Here is a 23597-nt window from a genome sequence, read left to right on the forward strand (position 1 = left end):
ATGTCATGGCAAAAATTCTTGACCCCTACCATGGTCATACACAGTCTATACTGAACAAGTAATAATCTGAACAGCATTCTCTCATTAACTGGAAAATGTACACAGCCACCAGCGACAACTAACCAAAAAACCTCCTCTACTGAATGCACTGTCTATGTTTCCCATTATCTTGTTAAACAGTGTGTGTGGCTCCACTGACCCCTGCGGCACTGCTAGTTGACTAGCAGGTTGTGCTACTGGCTAAGCATGGTTAATCCCTGGGAGCAGTTCCCGACTCATTCCGCACCCCCACCCACGGGTCCCCCCCGACTCACCATGCCTCTTTGTGCACTAGTACACTACATTAATCTTAGTGGTGCGCTCATGTAGTCTGAACCTACTCACCCCCCTGCTCCTCCCACACTGACTAAAACCCAGACCACATATATATATATATATATATATATATATATATATATATATATATATATAAAAAAAAACACCCATTGCTTTCCAATTTGCTACCAATCATCCCTCATGGACTCCTAACTCCAGAGAGGCATCTTAATTTCAGTTTACTCAGTGCTGATGTTAACTACCCAATTATTGATATTATAAAGATTTTATTCAAGCTAACACAATATACAGCTAACACTGCATATTCCTTCCACATGTATTACCTTCATGAGGTCTGTGCTGAAGTTGTGTTGCTTTTCCAGATTCAGATTCTGTTCTCTCTATCTGTAATTTGGCAGACACTTCACTCTGTATAATTTGCAATATGTTCATGAATGCATTGTGGAAGCCCACTCTCAAGTCTTGGATTTTTCCCAACAGCACAATACCTCTCTGATCAGACCCAAAGTGTCAAAATGTCTGTTGAGTCTCAGGAGTGAGACTCAACAACTGAACATCTGACAAACTGGACACTGAAGATATCTGCGTGCAGTGTCAGATCTTCAAGCACTGCTCGGTGCCACATACACGCTAAGAACTGAGCTTGGCAGTGGGGACTGTGTCACATTTTTGCAACTTTCTGAAATCAAGAATCCAACAAACATACGCACTTTCTACAGTGATTGGCCAGGTGTGTGACCTTCTCTCTCAGCCTCAACGCCAGGAACGAGTGAGAGAAGAGATTGTCTGAAAGGATGATTAATTTCCCCCTTACATCCAAATATACTGCAAATTGTAACCAAATTTGCACAAAGCATGATATAATGCAAATAAGTGCTTGTTTCCATCCACTACAGTTATTATTATAAGTTGGTTCATGTTGACCTAGCCGTCATTGCAGATGAAGAGGTGCAATGAGATTATGTAATTAAATGAGTGCAAGTTGATCCTTGGACAATGAAAGACAATGCAGAAGCTGCAATGCATTTCTTAAGTATTAATGAGGAAGTGAGGTAGATACATCAGCTCATCAGTGTGGAGTGATGAGACTGTTTTCATCGACAGACACGGCTTCTTCTTTTTCTTCCTCCTCTTCTCTCAGAGCGTAAACAGCTGATCGGTCATCAGTCGCGCAGGTAAAATAATCTCTACATCAATCTCATTGGGAAAAGGTGATGGGAGGCTTTTTGCACCACATGTGTGGTTGAGTGTGGCGTCTTTGAACAAGTATGAAACCTTTTGCCTTCAGATGTGGAAACGTGGTATGCAACTTCAGGCTGTGAAATTATTTGTGAACATCATTTTACAAGCTCAAAACGTTATGAGCCTCCATGTTAACTGACTCCACAAACAATAGTCAATTTCAAGAGTGTGTGACAGGAGGTGTGGACTGTGGCTCCTGGTCCCTCATGACACTTACAAGTTCAAGTGTAACTCTCCCCAAAATGCAACCTAGGCTCTTTTTGTGAATGTGTATGAGTCAAACCTTCGTGTAAAAGCATAATTATGACGAACGAGGCAAGATTGGCCGTGTTTTCGGCTCAAACTGATCTTCAGTGGGAGTGCATGGGGCACTTTTACGCTAGCATCAAATTGCTATTTTTAAAACACTAAGAAGGCTCGACACAACATGAAACATTGCTCGCAGTATCACCAGGGTCTCTACACATGAACATGAGCACTAAGAACATTGTTTGTGTACACAGAATTTGCTATGTCGATCCCCGAGTACGTCTGGGCTGCCATGACGACAGCTTGCCGAACAAGCTACTGCTAACGTGAGTTGTTCAAAAACTTTCTTTTTAGCAAACTCTGTGTACACAAACAATGTTCCCAATGCTCGTGTTCATGTGTAGAGACCCTGGTGATACTACAGTTTCAAGTTGTGCCGAGCCTTCTTAGTGTTTTAAAGATAGCGATTTTGATGCTAGCGCAAGAGTGCCCCATGCACTCCCATTGAAAATGAGTTTGAGCCAAAAACGAAACTATGGTCAATCTTAAAAGTGCCTCTTTCGTCATAATTCTGCATTCACAGAAAAAGCCTCGGTTGCATTTTGGCACGAGTTTGGCTTTAAGGTCTGTGTGTGTGGCTCTCTGAAACAGGCTTCATGCTCTACCTGTGTCTCTATCTATCTCTGTAGCTCCGACCCAGCTGCACTCGTACATTACTGTCGAGTAGTTTTGTGTCAACTATGACCCCCATCCACCCACCCATCCACCATTTACTGTACATCTGTCCCTCTCCCCTCTAGACCTTCTGTCCCTCTCTACTCTGTCTATAAACCCCCTCCCTTCCCAAACACACACACACACACGGTACCAGTTGTGTACTAATCTGGGGTCGACCTCTCAATTTGCCCCTACCCACCCACCTTCCCCCAACATACACACACACACACATACAAACACAAACACCCCTGTATCTGTCTGTCTGTCTGTCTGTCTCTCTCTCTCTTTCCCTGTCTTGCTCCTCCTCAACATCCATCCACCTCTCTCTGCCACACGCTCATACTCCCCCCCCCCCCCAGCAATCCCAGCACTGTGTTAATCTGGTGCTGCTCTGACGGTCAGCACTTTGAGTAGCAGACAGACAGATTGGCTTTAATCCCCTGAGTGCCACAGATGGAGCGCCACTACGCAGACCTTGGGGAAGGCGAACACACAGTTGTACACACACACACACGCACACACACACACGGACAAAGACATACAATCAGAAAAAAATAACTATGCACATACTGTTTTTAGATGTATGGACATGTACAGTCCAGTATATCCTCAGCAATCAGAGCAGGACACTGTTAACAATGGCCTCCTATGATGATCGTCCACTGTAATAGCGCTCTGTGCTCAGATGAAGAAAGCTGCAATGTGCATGAAAAATCGAGAGGTGCTCGTGGTGCAATCACACATGTAGCGATGAAAATGAAATGAAATGAAAAAAAAAAACAAGGTTCGATCTCCGATAACTCACAATTTTCCACAGAGAAACCGTAGGCCCGTTCTGCCCTCTTTTAAGAACTCAGCAAAATGAAAACTATTTGAAGAAGATATTTACACACTGTCCACACTAATAAAATGCCATTATCCTTATCCTTAAAATTGTCAAGGATTATTTAGAACAACAAAAGCCTCTCATAGCCCCAGCACACATCAGTTTTTCTCACACGGTTTTGGTCCAAATCCTGAAAGAAACGGTTCTTTGATATGCTGCCATGTAATCCTGCAGTTAGATTAGCTAAAAGTTAGCTGTTTTTTTTTTGTTTTGTTTTTTTAAATTCTAATCCAAAGAATGAAATTATTTCATGCATAATCATCTGGCGAACTGTGTGAACCTAGTTTTCACTTTAATCTGGGAAAATGTACATCACTGAATACAAATGGTTATATTCAGATGTCCAGAAGATGTTCTTTCTTTTTTTCTTGTTTTCTTGCTTTTGTGTTTTACTCTGTGCTGCAAAACCAGTTGCCCTGTGGGGACAAAGATGGTGAACTTGGACTTAACTTAACTTGACAGATAACAAAAATGATAACAAAAGTCTAAAAGATAAGACACAAAAAGAGGAGAGATGAGAAAGGGAAATCCAAGAGAGAAGAAAGAGAGAGACGTGATCGGGCTCCCATTCACTCTGTATTCAGCTGTATAAAATTGCAGTGTGTTGTGTATTGTATTTTATAGGTATGGACCGCATGCACAGAGAACCTGCATGTAATGAACAATACATACATCTGAGTCTTCTGTAAACTTCTTTGGCGACATGTTTTGTTCATGCCATAAAGCTAATTGAATTGAACTGAAGATTGACAAGAGAAAAAAGACAGAAAGAGATGAGAGGAGGAGAGACAAGATTACACGAATTACAGAACCTTCATTGGTTTATAACATTTTCATAGCAGAGGCCAGAGTGTCACTTTGAAAAGTGTTGAGGACATAAGGCCTTGGATTAAAGAAAACCTTTTTAAAATGGTCCTCTGCAAATGTGACTTTATGCAGTGTGTTGAGGTGATCGCATGAAGTCAAAGCAGATATTTTTGATGGCAAAACAAATGAATGGTATGAGGCTGATCTTTCATTGTAATATGTATAGTGACAGAAAAACAAAACAATGAATAGCCACAAACTGTCCGACTGCACAGACTGCCCTGTTTCCTAAAACACTTACAGAGCTTACCCTGAAGAAGTGATTGCTTGGTTGTGTGTTTGTACGTGTGTGTGTGTGTGTGTGTGTGTGTGTGTGTGTGTGTGTGTGTGTGTGTGTGTGTGTGTGTGTGTGTGTCTGTCTGTCTGTCTGTCCAAACCAGTATAGCTGTGGTGCCCATTCAAAACAACAGGATTAAAGACTGGTGTTTGATTAGATGTTTGTTTGTCTATGTGTGTTTCATTGTAATGAGCACAGCTGAGGCCACAGTGACACAGGCGAATGTGTATGTGTGTGTGCGTATTTGATTGTAATGAATATGGCTGAGGGCATGGCTTTATCCCTTTTAATCAAGGAAGTAGAAGGATGAAATGAAACACTGATGAGGGGAATGATGTCAACCCACAAAAAAAAGGATAGTAATTGTGATGCTTGAGTGTCACATCTGTGTGCATGTTTGCGTTTTTGTGTGCCTGTGCCTGTGCCAGTGTGTGAAAGAGGGGGTGCATGACAAATCAACCAAAAAGATTGTAAATCGGGGTAAAGAAGTCACTCTCATATAGTATTGTGTCATCAAATAAAAATATGAGTAAAGACTAGAATTCCTGTTGGAATTTGACGTAAATTCAGTGTTAAGGATAGACATGTTCCATTAGTAGGACAACAAAGGAAGGATGTGAAAAATACATGTACATAAGTTTGTGGATATTTCAGCAGGAAGAAAGCGACACCCCACACATGAACACTCCAGGACAAACAGATTAATAGGACTAAGCACAAAACTGCTTACATTACAAAACTCAAATTATTTTTAATCAGTATGAATGTGCAGTTTTATCGTCTTCATTCACGCCGAGCTGAAGCACTGTCCACTCCTCAACATCAAGATGTTTTGACGGCCTGATATTGACACAAACATGGTGTTTCACTGCCATCTAGTGGTCGAACTGTCATCGGCATTTGATCAGGACTCAAGAGTTTGATCTGCAGTATGGGGGCTTTAGGAGATGCAAGGGGTATCAATGGAGGATTTAATGATCTAGGATTATAAGACCCATTAAGTAATAGCTAAGGACTACAAAAGTAATACTGTGCTTTCATTTTATTGTATTTTTCGTAATGTGGGAGCAGTTATTCATGGTGTTTGTGAACAAGTACTGGTATGTAACCTTGGTTCTAAACCTCAAAGTATGCAAGAGATTCTTAAATGTGCAGTCAGGATATAAAAAGTATCCTCTAGCTGCTCTCATAAGAGCAAACAAGAGATTTGTTGATTTGTCTACACTCATTTTGCAATTACAGCTGAATTTCAGGAATGCTTCACCTTTATTTTGTTATGGAACCATTCTCCACGTTCACCATGAATCCAAATGTGATCCATTACTGTTCTTTCATCTCATCTTTCACTCTGCCAGTGCCACTAAAACTGTTTTATCAGGATAAAGGTAAATGAACAGTTATAAAATGATTTTTTCTGCCAAAGATGACGTTTATTTAACAAGGAAGTCCCTTGAAATCAAAATGTCCTTTCTGAGGGAAACCTGGCCAAGCTAGAACATCAAGAGTTACAGATACTATACTACAGAGCAACTCAAAAAGACAAAATCCTTTAGCTGTACTGTGTTCAAAAGTTATTCCATGACCAGGGCACAGAATAAAAGAAGATACCCTACCAAGTTTTTGGGTATCTGATAAACAGCCATCAACCAATTGTAATTTTCCTTTTAACTGCAAAGAATCATTGTGATTTCTTTTCTGGAGTAAAAATAGGTCCCACGCATAAATTAAGCAGTCATTGTGACAGCAACTTCTTGGATGATAAGTGGACACAATAAAAGCAGATAAAAGTGTGGATACACAGACACAAGAGTGTGTGTAACATCCATTTATTACCACCTTATATGACAAATCTGGAAATTACAAAGATTGTTTAATTGAAACATTATCATCAACATTTCAAAAGAAAAAGAAAATCAAACTGAGAAAAAAAAAAAAAAAAAAATTAAAAAATTAAAACTTAAGTTAAAAGGGTGAGGAGTCAACCTGAGAACGGTATACAGACGATCAACTGATCCGGAGAAAAAAACAGAAGCAAAGGGGGGACGTATACAGAAAACATGACCAGTACTATATGTCATGTAACACTGATTTACAATACATTTTCACATTTTAATCAGTTATTAGTTTTTTAAAAAATCATTTTCATCCTTGGAGAGCTTTTGGTTTTGGAGAAAATTACAAACCTAGATGAACCTTTGTTATTAAAAAGGTTCTTTGTTAAAAAATGAGCCACTGCTAAAAAAGTATCTCTGACACCATACTTGAGCTCTCAAGCTTTGGCTTTAAAGAATTAGATGAAACCAATTTGAACACCACAAAAACAGATGAGGTTAAACTCTTCTGTAAGTTAGGAAAAGAGTGTCTACAAGAGGATCCAACTTTGGTGCCAAAATGAGTCAGTAGCTTCACATTTCAGTAGAAAAAAAAAATCGTTCAAATCTGTTTTGTTTTTTTTTGTTTTTGTTCACTGCAGGTTTTTAATCTGATTTATCCCCCCATCTCCATGTCTACCACAAATAGTTTGAAGTGAAAAAAAAATATCCTGTGCATGAGACTTATTAGGAAGGAAAAAAATGAATGACTAAAATGATGACTGACAGCGATGATCAATATGGTAAATCAACTTCTTCAAATATGCTGATGGATTGTATACAATTTGCTGTGGTGATCAGAGCCAACACTCATGCAGACACATCCAGGGACAGAAAATCCAGCCTCGGCTGTCGTGACAGGAGACAAACACCTTTGTCCCTGCACACTACGGAGCGCGGCTGGCAGAGGATAGAAAGCAGGAGAAGAGGACCGGGTAAGTTCTTCTAGCACCCTGCTGCAGTAAAGAGACCAGAGTCCCCCAGCAGACAAATACCCATCCTCTCCTACTGTCTGTCCCTTCCAAATTTACATTGTTCCAATCATTTTTTTTCCTCTGACTCAAACCACAAATCATCGTCATCCCCACAGAGTCAAATGAGAAACAGTGCTAACAAGGAGACGTGTGCTTGAGGAGACCTCATCACCAAAGAGTCGGTACATGCACAAAAAGAGAGTACCCTAGAAGTCTGCTGCCAAGAGCACTAAGAAAAACACGACTATACACTTTATCCATAATATAATCAGTTTTCCTCTACATACTACTAACACCGGAAGGGAGGGAGGAAGGGACTGGGTGAGGGGCAGAGGGACGGAGAGACAGACTGGTGAAGGAAGGGTAGGAAGAGGTGAAGAGGAGAAAGACTGAAAGGAGCTTTTAAGCACGCTCCCCGCGGATACGACGTGCCAGCTGGATGTCTTTGGGCATGATGGTGACACGCTTGGCGTGGATGGCGCACAAGTTGGTGTCCTCAAACAGACCCACCAGGTAGGCTTCGCTGGCCTCCTGCAGGGAAGGGAAACAGGAAATCATCAGTCAGTGGAGCTAAATTCATGGTTTGTCAAATAAAATATTATATTTATGTACATTTAGGATTCACTAATCAACACTAATAAGCTAACTATGACTTGATAGTGTAGATCTGATTGTAACACAGACCTGCAGAGCTCCGATGGCTGCGCTCTGGAAACGCAGATCAGTCTTGAAGTCCTGGGCGATTTCTCTCACCAGGCGCTGGAAGGGCAGCTTGCGGATCAGCAGCTCAGTGGACTTCTGATAACGACGAATCTCACGCAGAGCCACAGTACCAGGCCTAGAGAGAGGATGGAAAATATTAACTTTACAAAGTTTGAGTTGGGAGCATCTGATAAGGCCAGCTTTACACAAATTCATGGTATGCTTCTTGGAGAACCAGTTGTTCTTCACCTTGTGCACCTACTGTCATCTTCATGAATCTTTCAGCTTCAACTGAGTGTTTGAACACCAGTCTCAGTCTTTTTCTACGACTAGGACTCAGAGAGACAGAATATCAACTACACTCGGACATTTTCTATAATGTTCTCCACGTAACAGGCACAAAATACAGTTACTACTGTTCGCCAAGAGAGTGAAAAGCATTAATAAGATATCTACATGAGGTCCCTGAGATTTTTTAGTTGCTGGAAGAAAAACTACTGAGTAAATCTGCAGTCAGATGAGTTTAAATTAACATCCAAATATACATTAAAGATTAGAAAACTATAGTGTCTCTTGAGGTGTTAATTTGTCAACTCAAACAGATGGTCTATGTAACCTCTCACCTGTAACGATGGGGCTTCTTGACACCACCAGTAGAAGGGGCGCTCTTACGAGCAGCCTTCGTGGCCAGCTGTTTACGTGGGGCTTTGCCTCCAGTGGACTTACGGGCAGTCTGCTTGGTACGGGCCATGGCTACTAAAGATCACCTAAGAAAGATGGGGGGGATAATTCAGTGGTTTAGGTTTGGTACACACAATACGTTCTATGGTCAGGAGCTCTGCATCAAATATAACTTCTGGTTGATCTGGTGCTAACATGAGTACTTAGAAAAATGCCTTGATGACACCAAGATAACAGACATAAAGTAAAATATCGTGTTTATTGCTGTATTATGTTGATTTGACACCTTCACACTTGAGGTGATAGCACAGTTGTGAAAGGCACTTCTTACAAATTGATTCTCAACCCTCTAAAAGGCAACTGAGTTGTTCAATATAAAGATGCATTTTATATGATGACTTTTAAATACGGGGAACAGCAAACTTGAATTAAGTTAACTTTTTGGGTAAGTAAACATACAAGACATTCCCTATCACGATCAGCCCACCAAACGTCAATCAAAGAAAAGCGACGATTTTATTGGCTGGTAGACCAATACGTAACTAGAAATACAACGTACAAACCAATCAGAATGCAGAGTCTTAAAAGTAGGCGGGCTCTGCAACTGCCTTCCACTGTTGCTAGGTCCACCCACCGCGCTCTGATGATGGCGGCGGTTTGATGCGCAAACGGGATAAAGACCCAGGGCAGAAGAGCAAAGGAGTAGCACATAAACAACTTCAATTTTACTAAAAATCGTTGTTCCAGCGTATCGACAATTAATAGAACAACACAGGAGACATTTCAAAGAACTCATAGATAGGGAGAGGAAAGCCGAACGGTCCCTAACGAGCGCGTAGAACCGAGCTGAACGGGCGCATAATTTGAAACAGAATTTCAGCTCATCTGTACGGCTGCAGTAAAGACTGCATTTCACTGTCGTTTCGAGCGCCGTGTTTGTTATTTTCCCAGTCGACGAAAATAGAGGTTTTTCACTGTTAAATGTACCCACAAATTAAACAACATACAACTTAAAAAATACAAAGTTAATTCACAGCGACAGTGACACATTTCGGGAGGCTTACCTGGGGGAAAAGTGAGTAGAAGTCGTGAGAAATGTTTCGCTTGTCTGTATTTTCTTCTTCGTATCCACAATGGGAAGCAGCGTCCAGCGGGAAAATGGCCGCCGCGTCAATCATCTGTCCCACAATGCAACAGTGTTCACAACATATCTGTGGTTACTTTTATCAGTTTGATACATTCTGGACAGCAAGGAGGTGATCAGTGTGACCGCGACTTTATAATATTCATCGAGCAGATCGGCGCTTTAAATTTTTGGCCCGTAGACGCGGAAAGACAGATGTGGTGCTGCTCTTTGGACCGTGTCGCCTGTTTCCACGTAGATTCAAAACGAATGTGACCGCTCAAACCGAAAGTTTGACATTTAGCGCTGAAGTCGTACTGTTCAGTGGTTGTTGGAAAAGTTATTAAGGATAACAATTATGTGACAACTGCTTAATTTATGCGTGGGACCTATTTTTACTCCAGAAAAGAAATCAGAAAAAGGCAGGGGAATGTTTTTAATGTATTGTGAAATTTTAAATACACCTATTTTTTATCAGTATTCTTGTCAGCAGGAATGGGTTATTGAGAGCAAGTATGCTCAAAGATTTTATATGAATTTCAGATACAGCCTACCTACAGATACTCAGTATCATTGTTACTGAAACTTTTTGTTAAAGTATGCAGAATTTATTCTTGAAAGTGAGCTAAAGAATTTAAATTGACTAAAGTACACATGTGAATTTTCTTTCGTTCTTTTTTTTCCCTATCCTTTCCTTTTTTTTTTTTTACAGCCAATAATCCCAAAATTCAGTTCACAATCACAACAGACAAGAAAATCCACACAATTAAGCAGCTGGAATCAAGGAATGTTTTACACATTTTCTTGAAAAAATAACTATAGATGAACAAATTAATTTTCTCTCCCTGTTTTTTTTCCCTTTTGACACTGATATGCACTCACACAGCTTACTTAACCACAAGAATCTGTTTATTATGTTTGTATGTGAATTCCGGAGTACAAATATTTTGCTTTTTAAAAATGACTGAAAACATAAATCAAACACACCGTAGAAAAAAATTAGGTTATCATGTCAACCTGAGAGAGGAACAAAAAGTCAAAACATTACCTGGACATAATAACGTGGCTAAAAATCAAAATATGATCAACATAGGTCTGCTACATATATGCCGCTTGTCATCTGCCGAAAATGCAGTGTCATCATGGAACAATGACGTTTCGAATTGACAACCAGAATCAAACTTAGGAATTGTGATACATTAAACAGTAACAGTAGAAATACACCATTAATGTAAAAAAAGAAGAAGGAATAATCACTACTTATACAACAAATTTCTATAAAAAAAAAAAAAAGAGAGAAACTAAGAAGACCCATTATATCAATGTATATGTCTGTCTGAAGATGAAAATGTCTCAACCTTAATGCTATTTCCTATGCTCAGCTCAGATACCACATATTCTTGGCTTGCAAAAACACCTTATTCATAACAAGGCATTCCTTTGAGCTAGTTAGTCAGAAGTGAGGAGTGTAAATGTGATTCAAAATTTCAAACATACATGAAGATATCTCTAAGGAAACTCTGCTACTAGTAGCACCAAAGAAGACATGATCACACAATGTACGGTTATCACAATCATATGATATATATATATATAGAACCTCAAACCAAACTACTAACTAAGTATAGAGGAAGGAAATGGATAGAAAGAGTGGTGGAGGGAGAGAGGACAGCGTATAACAAAACAGAAAACATTTTATGCACGCTCCCCGCGGATACGACGTGCCAGCTGGATGTCTTTGGGCATGATGGTGACACGCTTGGCGTGGATGGCGCACAAGTTGGTGTCCTCAAACAGACCCACCAGGTAGGCTTCGCTGGCCTCCTGCAGGGAAGGGAAACAGGAAATGCACCAGCTGTCAGTGGAGCTAAATTCATTGTTTGGTCCCTTAAAATATAATAATTATGTTCCCTTGGGATTCACCAATAAACACTCATTAGCAAACTTTGAGTTGATATTGTGGATTTGATTGTAACACAGACCTGCAGAGCTCCGATGGCTGCGCTCTGGAAACGCAGATCAGTCTTGAAGTCCTGGGCGATTTCTCTCACCAGGCGCTGGAAGGGCAGCTTGCGGATCAGCAGCTCAGTGGACTTCTGATAACGACGAATCTCACGCAGAGCCACAGTACCAGGCCTAGAGAGAGGATGGAAAATATTAACTTTACAAAGTTTGAGTTGGGAGCATCTGATAAGGCCAGTCTTACACAAATTCATGGTATGCTTCTTGGAGAACCAGTTGTTCTTCACCTTGTGCACCTATTGTCATCTTCATGAATCTTTCAGCTTCAACTGAGTGTTTGAACACCAGTCTCAGTCTTTTTCTACGACTAGGACTCAGAGAGACAGAATATCAACTACACTCGGACATTTTCTATAATGTTCTCCACGTAACAGGCAAAAAATACAGTTACTACTGTTCGCCAAGAGAGTGAAAAGCATTAATAAGATATCTACATGAGGTCCCTGAGATTTTTTAGTTGCTGGAAGAAAAACTACTGAGTAAATCTGCAGTCAGATGAGTTTAAATTAACATCCAAATATACATTAAAGATTAGAAAACTATAGTGTCTCTTGAGGTGTTAATTTGTCAACTCAAACAGATGGTCTATGTAACCTCTCACCTGTAACGATGGGGCTTCTTGACACCACCAGTAGAAGGGGCGCTCTTACGAGCAGCCTTCGTGGCCAGCTGTTTACGTGGGGCTTTGCCTCCAGTGGACTTACGGGCAGTCTGCTTGGTACGGGCCATGGCTACTAAAGATCACCTGAGGGCACATGATAAAATTCGCTTTGGTAAATTAATTACAAAAGAGGTATGTCTACCGCATAAAGGTACAAAATTATGGATATCATTTTCCCTTCTGACATTTATTATATGTTTGTGTTAACGTGACAGTGACAGACTTTACTTTCCAGTGGGAGAAGGTTATGAAAAAAACAATCTGCATCAGAAGTTTCTGTTTTTTTTCCAAGTTATATTCGAGGCAGCTTATGCAACGACTGTCTTACAAACGACAGCGAAGGCATCGAATCATAACAGAGCTCTTTATCGAGTTAACCAATCATATTCGGTGGAAGAGCATCAGGGGCGGGATGTTGTCAACCTTTAGACCAATCATATCACGATGCTTGCCAGCCAAAACCCGCCTCTTGCGCATTGAACGTGGGTTTGTTCGTTTCTTTACAACGTGCTGCCCGGTTGCACACAAGCCTTGATTTTTTATTCAGAATAAGCTATTTTGATTTAAACCAGGCGACTCCGCCCACGTCAGCTGTCCGGTGTATGCAAACTAACAGACCTAAAGATGATGGCTGGCTGCTGGCTAGAAGAATGTAAACGGGAAGGAAAAATCGTTGTAGCAAACGATGAGGGTGATGATAAAAACGACGGAAGAATATAAAAACCGCGGCACGAAAGTGGAATATTGTTTTTGTAAACGACACTAGACATGTCAGGGATCAATTGATGAACAATATTTTGGCAGATGACCCCTCACTTTAGGCGCATTTCCGAGTCAAATTCGACCAGACCACAAATGCCTTTTAGGTCCCCGACTCCCCGAGCAGGCAGATAATAGCTCGACTGCTCTGCGTTTTCTTTTTCAACGAAAATAAACGAAAAAACACGTCCATCCGAGGACTAACGTAACATTAAAAGATAGAATGGAGTTTTATGGAAATGGTGATACTTACCTCTGAAAACTTACTGAGAGATTGCAGCTCAAAAAGGGGAATTTATTCTTGAGTCTCTAAAGCGTTGTTCTCGCTATAAAACGAAGGGAGGAAAAAAAGGAAAAAGAACATAGGAAAGCAACAGGAGACACGTTTCCCATGATGCATTTGGGACATGTTACATACATGCAGCAACATGATAAACAATCACAAGATCACACTCACTTGAAATGTTGTTCAACAAGTTTTTCTCAATCCTGATTATTGACCGTTTTACTAGTTTAGCTCATTTTTTTGTTTTCTTTAAATGAAATGAATGTATTTTACACGGAAAGACAAAAAGACAACTAAAGCAGTGTACGTATCAGAGAGAGACCATACAGTGAGTGACAATCACTCTGTTTGACTTTTTAGTTAATTATCACATTATTAATTTTATTTGTTTTATTTATAGAAATGATCACGTTAAATCCCCCCAAATACTTTTAGTTCTGCGTATCACACAAAACGATGTAAATATACGCATTCTATTATAAATAAAACTTATTATCATACCCTTATAAAATATAATACAGTGTAAAAAACAAACAAGTTTGAACTTTTATTCACATGTAATCAGCTTTTATAGCACTTACACCGTCAGCCCAGCAGGTGGCGCTACCGCCGTCACCTCAACACAAAAGAAGAAGAAACGTGTTTCTCTTCAGTCCTCCAACATGGCGTCGGCCAGGAGGTTGAAACGCGTGGTAGCTTCACAACCAGGCTTTCTCAATTTAAAGTCCACTTCCAGTTCAGCAGACTCGGCCAGTGGTCGGAGAAAACGTGTGAATAAGAACAAGAAGAAGAGCTGGAACAAACACAGTGACATTAATGATGTAGAGGACTTTTTACAAGACGTCAGACACCAGGAGAGGACCACAGGGTGAGTTTAGTTAACCGTATGTTGGGAGGACTGGACGTGTGGTAACGGTGTTGTTCACATTAAACTAAAAAAGACATGTTAATCCGACGCAGGGCGCTTGGTTGATGTTTTATTGTTCATGTTTGTATGTCTGTCGTCTCCACTTTCACGCACGCACGGACGAACGTCTCTCGAGGGGGTTAAAAACCCTGTAACAGTCATGTCCGCCCTGTTTGTTAAGAAGTCTTGCTATTCTCAAAACACACCAGTCTCGTTGATTTACACAGTGTCACAGTTAACTAGTGTTTAAACTGAGGTCCAGCAGCGTCTCATGGTCATTTTGCTTGCCTGTTAAAGATTGACTAAGCTGCACACTTTTTGTGATGTTTTACATGAACTCCAAAAAATGGTGCAATCCTTCTCTCAGGTTTTTTTTTCTTTCGAGGAAATTAAGAGGGTGTCAGTACTGTAATGACCATTCAACAATAGATATAATTTAAAGAACAACAATTTTGACTACTCAAAAACTATTAAAACCTATTATCAAGCATAAATGTAATTATTTGCTGGTAGACCTGTAATATGAGGATTTGCTTTATTTAATATGACTAGGGTTTTGGACTGTTGTCTGAACAAGCTATTTGAAGATGAACCTTGTGATGGGCATTTTCTTTACTATTGTCTGACTTTTTGTACATTACATTACTTGAAAGCAGTTGATGAGTTAATCTATAGTGAAAGTAGTTGTTTTAAAGAGCACAATATGGGGGGGGAAGCTGCATCTTCAACTGCAGGGTCTGAAATATGACGACGTGGCATCTTTTTCTTTTTCAGGGGTCTGCTGTCTGAGAAGTCAGATGACAGCTTGTTCTTTTTGGATGTTGGACAACCAAAGAAACCCGAACAGAAAGGTAAATATGTCACTGCACAACCGAGTTAAAATGTCCTCCAGTTGGAAAAAAAAAAGATTGGCCATGAAAACTTTCGTAGTCCTGCATTTCCCAGAGATACATTCATGTAAATTAGAAAGATATTACACTGTCCAGTTCGCTGGTTGTTTTCTATCGTTGTATAGATACATACATATATAAATGTATGCCTGATACTGAATCAAACTCATTTTTACTCCTCTGAAGAAGTAGAAGTACCTCTTGTGGGGAAGAGGAAAGGGAAGGCGTCTCGTCCTCTGAGGATAGACCTGATCCTGCAGCACGACTCCCTTGTTCAACCACCTAAAGAGTAGGTATCCATCACAGCCCTTCATGCTTTACTCTTGAATTATATTATTACAGTAGGATTCAGTTCTTAAAGTAGCCTACAATATGTTTGTATTTATGTTTGAGTATGTCCAGTGATGATCTCATCCTTGCGCTCCCAGTATTTCCTTCATGGGAATGTGAAGACAACACATAGGAGCTCAAGATACTGTTGTGTAAATGGTGTCCTGGGATCTGAGGATATGCAAACATTCATCATGAAGCAGAAAATGTCAAATCAAATAGGCCTAAACTTCTAATATGCTAGCTGATGGTTTTGCTTTAACTCCTCTCCATCATAGCTCATGTTTCTTTGACTTCCTCCTGCCTCACATAACCACTATTAACCTCTTTTGCCTTCCCCCCCCAGTGTGCTGGCCTATCAGCAACCTAATGCCAAGAAGCTCCGTCGCAGTGCCCAGAGGGCCGAGCAGCTGGCAGCCAAAGGCATCGTGCCACGGAGGCGGAAACAGCTGCTGAACAGACGGCCGGTCGACAGGACGGCCAAGAAGAAGGCGGAGGCAGAGGCCAACAACAACCCAGACAGGGAATACTACGACATATGGGGGCAAGAGTGTGAGTGCCACATCGGTATATGTCTTTCCAGTGATGATCCCATCCTTGCGCTCCCAGTATTTCCTTCATGGGAATGTGAAGTCAACACACAGGAGCTCAGACGACTGTTGTGTGAACAGCCATCTGGGAACTGAGGATACACAGAACTGAAAGTACAGATTCAAAATAGAAATGTTAATCATCCATAACAATTTAAGAACACATTAACCTACAATGTGCATTGCCCTTTGCTATACCTAAGCTTCATTTGGGATGCAGTGTGTTCACAAGCAAACATATTTAGGGCCTTTATGTGGGCACAATGCACGTAGATGCATTTTTTAAACATTCGTTAAGCTAAATTAAACCCATTGTGTCTGCTAACTATCTAAACAAGGAACCCATCAGGGCTTTTTTTATTTTCTAAATTGCTAGATGCGGGCCTATTCGTCCATAGTCGTAGTCTTGTGTTTGCTGTCAGGTCCTGATCAGCTGTCTGTAGTGCATATATTAATGCTCATGTATTTCAAACCATTTTTTTTATGTAGCAAAAAGTGCAGCTGATCCCTGGTACCTTCAACAGACACGCAAGAGCCTTGTCAAGGTGAGAATAAATGTCTCTTTTATGGTTAAAAAGTAAACACTTCTATAGTTAATTTAATCTAATGAGCTGTCAGCAGCGAACTTAGATTCTTTTATATTAGTTTGTGGGTTTGAGTGTAATATGGCTCTGTCACTGTTTTCAGCGACCAGAGAGGCTGAATGAGAAGCCGTCTGTGCTTCCTGCTGTAGAAGTGATCGCTCCTGGAGGATCCTACAATCCAGACTTCTTCTCCCATCAAGTAAGTCCAAACTTTACATACTTACATTATTAGCCAGTGCTGCTAAAGCTTGTCTAGTACACATGCAGAACATAACATAAGTTCTGACTAAATCTAAATGATTTATGTTTTTATGAAGTTTGTATTGAATCTTACTGTAATGTGACAACTGACTTTCTTCTCCTCCCCGTCTCTGTGAACCAAGGCCTTGCTGCAGGAGGCCCACGAGGTGGAGGTCAAGAAGCAAAAGGATGAAACCAAAATAGAGAGACAGCTGGCTGTCAACAGAGAAGACACAGCAACAGAGGTGCAGTTGTTGTGCTAGTTCATCCATCGTGTTCGGTGTGTCTTTAAGGTTGTGGAAGTTTGAAACTCGTATTTTACCAAATGTATGTTTCTGCAGGAGACGATCTTACAAGAGCAGGTGGAAGGCCTGGTAGAGGAAGAAGAAAATGAAGAAGAGACTGCAGCTTCTAAGGGGGAAGAGGAGGATGTAGCAGTGGGAGCCATTACACTGGCAGCTAAGAAGACTGAGAGGCAGAGGAAGAGAGAGAAAGCAATCAAAATTAAGGTACGAACACACGTCATGCGCAACTCACTTTGAGGACTTTTACTAACAAAATGTTTTAGTTCAGTGTTTTTAACTACATAAGTAATTACACATTCATGGGAAGGTCGGACTGTTTCAATGTTAAGGTTAGTTCAAAACAAACATCTCCCTCTATCTATAGAAGTGATTCCACTCATCTAGAAAATGTAATATTTCTAAGAATGTAATGAAGCATTTTGAAAGTCACCCTTTTTAAACTTAACATTGCAAGAATTATCAAGAGGTTAATTAATACAAAGCATCAAATAAAAAAGGTCAAACAACAGCTATCCAGCTATTTACACCCAGCCAACCACCCCCGCCGCCTGGCTGCACAAAACCCCATGTTGCATGCCAGCAATATTCCCCTAGTGGGAGAAAGTTCATACAGGAGCCTAGTGTTCTTCTCCCACCTGAAGCTGATGCAGTGTTGACTTAGATTTGGTGTACCTTCATTCATTTTTGATTTTGTGTCCGGGTCTCAAGATGTTGTGTTGAGGACTCCATAAGGTGAAATCCTGAACTTGAAGAGTAGCCCTTGATGGATTTCTTGATTTATTTGGTCTGAAGAAAATATATCAGTGACTTTTTCAGTAATGCAGCAGGATAGAAAAATATCCTTGGGGTTTGGGGTGTTGTTGGGCTGGACAAATCAAGACATTTAAATACAAAGTGTTGACTGTCATATGCATAGTTGAAAAAAAGAAATAAAATAAGTCCTGAATTATACAATTTGTTCTTTGCTTTCCAGTGTGAATGCTGTTTAACAATGAAACAAGAGGTCTAAAGTTAAAAAGATACATAAATATGTAGAAAATCACAAGAATATAAGAAATGGTGATAATAATGATGATCATAATAACAAATGAAATACAGAAGATGTACAATGTAAAATAATCAATATACACTCATCAGTACTAATATACAATGTAATACTAATGTACAGTATCACAGTGGAAAAATAGAGTATCTTTAGAACATGACAGTAAATCAAGAAACTAATGAATAGATTAATAATGAAGTTCATTCATATAATATAATTCTAAAATAGTAAAACTCAACAGGGTGCTTTTTATTTTCAGATTGATCCACAGTTGGTAGACTGTTCATAATGAAACAAAGCTGCAGCTTCTGGAAGTCAGTCATACTGGCATGTGCTCTCAGCTAGTGGTCACATTGTTATTGCTCCACTTACCATCTGACAATCCCACTTCTTCCCACCCCAGGAGCAGCAACGGCTGGCCAACAAACAGCAGACTGACCAGCAGCAGCAGCTCTTCCAGCTTCGCTCCATAAAGGCTTCCATCAAACAGCAGGACCAGAAAACCAAGACCAGACAGCAACAACGCAAGGCCAATCAGGAGGCCCAGAAAGCTAAACCCAGACGCCTCGGCAAACTCAAGTACACACCTCCAATCATCCTCCTCTGTGCTTCCACATGTTAAATGGCTACTCCAGTAGTTTAGAGTTGCACTTTCATTAAGCTAGAGGATTAGACACAGTCCAAAAATGATCAGAATTGATAAGGCTGTGGCTCTAAGGATGTAGTCGAGGTCCTAAAACCCCAGATCCTACACTTCTTTAATGCAACTCAGTGTGCTTTAAGATCCTCCTTGCCTGATAAATGCCCACTTCTTTTAGACTTCACATCTTCAGTTTGTTGAGAGTTTTTAAAAAAAAAAAAAAATTAAAACATTCAAGTTATAAGACTAATAAGACTTTAAAACAGGTGGAGATCCCCGTTAGTGCTACAAACAGTTCATGTGACATGCAAGGTTTGTATTCCCAAGATTATTTTTGATCAAAAGCTTAGCTGCAGTCTAAGGTTTAGGACAAGTTTATTATGTTGTCTGGAATAAAAATTACATGCTCTTTTAAACCTGCTGTAGTATCTACAGAGCTGAAACTGCTCCTGCGGTTGAGTTTAAATCTAGTTGCGTCTTGTAGAAATCACTGAATCACCACTAGATGTCACTGAGGTTTAACCTAAGAGAGGAACATCAACATTATGCAGATTTTCAGTGTGTGGGAATATGTTGGTCTAGAAGTCCAACATTAACTACAAACAAAATGTGTCGAACATGAAAAAGCAAAGCCAATAGTAATGTAATTCCAAAAATGAGTTCAGTAACACAAATGATGTTTTCCCTCGAACATTTTTTTGTCTTAGCATCTTTAATGTAAAATTTGACTCATTGGAATAACCACTTATGCTCCTCACTTTAATTGCAGAATGTGTGGACATGAGCATACATGCCTGGTGCAATTATTTTCACCGGTTGTCATTTTGTAACCTCCAGTAATTGAGACAAATGTGTTAATGTTTGTCTTCACTTTGGGGTTACTGCAGCAGCTGGCAATGTGTATGTTCCCTCTGGAAATGGCTGTTAACATGTTGATCCTTGTTTGCAGGTTTCAGGCTCAGGACATGGAGGTTCAGCTGAGCGACGAGCTGGCCGGTTCCTTGCGACGACTCAAGGTACTCCACTGTTACAATGTTTGCTTGCTCATCCACTTTGACCTTTGCCAGTGAGGACACATAGTCTTTATCTGTAATGAGTTTTGGTTCATTAAGTCGCTGTATTGTCTTGAGCACTCTGTATTGTCTTATTCTAAGCTTTATCCTATTCTCTAATACTGCTGCGACCCACTTTTACCCCACAGGGATCATTTCCATTTCATATGATCTAATTGAAAATTCCAGCTCTTCTCTTTTATATCCTGCCATTATGTCTTGAAATAATACTTAATTAAGCCTTTATGGTGTAAATGGGGATGTTTAATTTGGGTGGGAATTGCACAGTCAGTCAGAGCAGAGTGACAAACGACTCACATGTATTTGTCTGGGCTTGTCTCCTTCTCACCTCCTGTAATGCCGCGCCTCTGCAGCCAGAGGGCAGCGTACTCAAGGACCGCTTCAAGAGTCTGCAGAAGAGGAACCTGATCGAGCCAAGAGAAAGAGCCAAGTAAGGACCTCTGCCTTGCTCTTATGTAACATCTCCTTAAAGGCTCACAGTGATAGACACGTTCATAAGGTGTGTATTGATTTTAAAATGTGCTTCTCGGCCTCTCTCTTACCACCCTCTCCTTTCTCTCAGGTTCAAGAGGAGACACAAGCTGAAGTATGTGGAGAAGAGGGCTTTTAGAGAGATCACTTAGTGATGACCCACAGACCACAGAAGCTGAACACAAGAAGCTGGGCAGCATTTACAGCCACAAATGCAACATAATGGAACTGTGTATATACAATGTAATGACTTTTGAAGGCCCCTTTGACCCTTTCCGATGATAACAACTGCCAATAAATGCATTTCGCATCAATTACATAAACTGAAATGAAAAGTGTGGTGTATTTTCTGTACTAGCGTCTGTGCCTTTTACATGCTTAATATCACCTTTCACACTTGAGTCAGATGATGACATGTTGATGTGTGTTATGTAATTTGGCACCTATCAGGAAATTTCCAAGGTTTATTGTATACAGTTGTGTCTGCTGAGGCCAAGTGTCAGTGTGTCACTACTCTGCTTATACACAAGTAAAGACCTACAGCTTAGGTCAGTAACAGGGTCAGCCTCATGAAGTGTTTATCTGCTGTAGGGATATTGGCCACGTTTATGTCAGTTTTCAGTACATCTGATATTTCTCAAGGCTCTCTTGTGGCTCAACATCAAACGTCTTAGCCACGCAACGTATCCTACATTTCTTGCATTTGCAATAAAATATCTCTAAGGTAATGTTTCATATAACATTCTGTTTGGCAAGAAATGTCATCATTTTGATGACGTTTATTCTTGAGATTGCTTCAGGTGAAGAACTACAACAGCTTAAACCTCCACTCATTCAGCTTTTCTCAAATCTCTTGAGCTTCTGTGTATCTGCTTTAGATGTCATGACACCCAGATTATCGCAGAACAAAAAGTATTGGATGATAATTAAAAAGTTGAGCAGAAACTTAAAAGTATATGCATTTATTAATCCCTATAATTAGATAACTTGATTAAGTGGACTTGCATTGAAGGAGATTCATCACTTCTTTCGTCTTGGATAGGGGAAAAAACGCCCCAGACAGATGGGTTTGAGGAAGTTGGCATGTGATAATTGATTCCAACCTGCTGGCTTAAAACCATAATTGCCTTCAGTGTCCTGCTGGTGTGAACAAGGACACACATACACACACACACTCACACACACACCCTCTGCCCCATGGTCCCTGGAGCTACGCCAAAGCTGCTTATCCGTTAATCAGTGTGAAAATGTAATCTTTTAGTGTCAGAGTCCTCAGAAGCCCCCCACCCACCTATCCTCCTGAATCAGTTGCTCCCTCCCTCCTTTTAAGGCAAAGTGTGTAGTGGACCTTGGACCAGCTCCCATCTCAGCAGCTTATCAGCATTTTCATGCCAAATACCTGCTGATGAATTAACCCACAGACTCATAAAGCCACAGTCTGTCCCCAGGGAACCTTATCCATTAATTTTCTACTTATAGGATTTAATACGCACTCCGGTATAATATATGGCTTTCAATGCTGAAGGTGAAGCTAATTTGAGTCCCTTACAAAGGCCCTCCATGCATTTTTAGATGTTGATGAATGTTCTCAGTTATCCAGGTCATGCTAACTCTAAAGTCTCAGACTTTGTAATGCTGGTTCAAAGGCAAGTCCCCCAGCAGTGTACCCTGTTACAACTCATACCAATATGCAACGCCTTTAATTTGTGTTTTTCTGATGAAACTGACTTGGGTACATCTGCCTTTCCACTTTGTAACCCGCGCACACATTCTCGGACTTTGTATAAAAAAGAAATAACCGCAAGATTTTAAAGTGCAATAAGATAAAATAAAGCCACGGCCATGCAGGCAGATAACATGTCACAATAACATGCAATGACACTGTTAACACACTGATGGTTAAGCAGGGATAATGTTTAGCATTTTAGGTTAGCCTGTGAGCTTGCTAGTTATTGTGAATTAACACTAAAAGGACCAAGACTGAAGGCAGATACTTGATCCTAAACCCAGTGATGATGGACGGATTGTTGACAAAGTGAAGTGAGATGTATTTTTTGAGGTCAACCGGGAAGTCAACTATATCCAGTTTTCCTCAACTAACAGCCTATACGATTTTTCTACCGAATTTTGGATTGTTGCACATTGCTCTGTAGCAAACTTAGCCAGATAGTCTTTAATGAACACTACTTTTTGAAGGGAAATGCAAATATTATTGATAGAGGCTAACACAAGGCTATAAACAAATTACACAAAAGTCATATGATTTCAGCTCCACTACTAAAATTCCAACTAAACTATACACACGTTCTTATAAATTGATACATCTCTTAATAAGATCTCTTAAGCTTGTATTAACCACAGCCCATATTTTAGGTATCTAACCAAAAACCCATTTAAAAAGCCCCTACTTAATATGAAATAAGGGAACTGGAAGTGCAAAAATACAAACTTGTGTGTTTTAGGGCTGATTTCTACAGGACTCACTTTTGTGAGTGACCATTACTGTCTGCACCGGCAATTCATGACATGTTACCCATATTACCCATTACCATAAATAACAACATGGAGCTCAATAGATGAGAATTGTATTTTTTAGCCAAATAAGAGCTAAAAGTCACCTTCCAAGCATATTCGGAGCTTGGAGAACTATATTAGATGGAGATAGATTGGAGAACTATGTGTTATCTTGTATGATCAGTCATGCCAGACGGAGGCAGACTGCATCTGAGTCGTTTGTGTTTTCTTTTTCCTTTTTTTTCACTCCCTTTTGCCTTACTCCGTTCACGTGTGAGACACGGTGCTGCCAGATTGTCTTGGCATGGGGTAGGGTGGATTACGTGTGTGCAGTCGCTCATTACCTCTTTTAGAA

At 40.3% G+C, this 23597-nt stretch overlaps 3 protein-coding genes across 4 annotated transcripts; 1 reads left to right on the forward strand and 2 right to left on the reverse strand.

Moving 5' to 3' along the window:
- Positions 1–6362: 6362 nt before the first annotated feature.
- Positions 6363–10022, reverse strand: LOC119013490 (histone H3.3A). The gene is made up of 4 exons (XM_037088068.1): positions 9867–10022; positions 8745–8888; positions 8104–8257; positions 6363–7950 (listed from the first exon to the last, which is right to left on the reverse strand). The coding sequence occupies exons 2-4, from the start codon at positions 8870–8872 to the stop codon at positions 7822–7824; spliced, it is 411 nt and encodes a 136-aa protein (XP_036943963.1). The 5' UTR covers positions 8873–8888; positions 9867–10022; the 3' UTR covers positions 6363–7821.
- Positions 10023–10812: 790 nt separating this feature from the next.
- On the reverse strand, positions 10813–13776 carry LOC119013479 (histone H3.3A). 2 transcript variants are annotated; one of them, XM_037088045.1, is made up of 4 exons: positions 13621–13776; positions 12549–12692; positions 11908–12061; positions 10813–11749 (listed from the first exon to the last, which is right to left on the reverse strand). In XM_037088045.1, exons 2-4 carry the CDS (start codon positions 12674–12676, stop codon positions 11621–11623), a joined length of 411 nt encoding a protein of 136 aa, XP_036943940.1. In that variant the 5' UTR covers positions 12677–12692; positions 13621–13776; the 3' UTR covers positions 10813–11620. The 2 variants fall into 2 exon arrangements, with proteins under 2 accessions (XP_036943940.1, XP_036943949.1); XM_037088054.1 differs by having other exon boundaries at positions 13635–13693.
- A 499-nt stretch (positions 13777–14275) lies between these two features.
- On the forward strand, positions 14276–21057 carry nop53 (NOP53 ribosome biogenesis factor). Its single transcript, XM_037088032.1, has 12 exons — positions 14276–14521; positions 15335–15411; positions 15637–15739; positions 16127–16332; positions 16860–16915; positions 17058–17153; positions 17338–17439; positions 17536–17703; positions 18948–19123; positions 20134–20200; positions 20611–20687; positions 20820–21057. The coding sequence occupies exons 1-12, from the start codon at positions 14316–14318 to the stop codon at positions 20878–20880; spliced, it is 1395 nt and encodes a 464-aa protein (XP_036943927.1). The 5' UTR covers positions 14276–14315; the 3' UTR covers positions 20881–21057.
- The last annotated feature ends 2540 nt before the right edge of the window (positions 21058–23597 follow it).

This window comes from Acanthopagrus latus, chromosome 2 (assembly GCF_904848185.1).
Source record: "Acanthopagrus latus isolate v.2019 chromosome 2, fAcaLat1.1, whole genome shotgun sequence".
In the NCBI taxonomy this organism is placed as follows: domain Eukaryota; kingdom Metazoa; phylum Chordata; class Actinopteri; order Spariformes; family Sparidae; genus Acanthopagrus; species Acanthopagrus latus.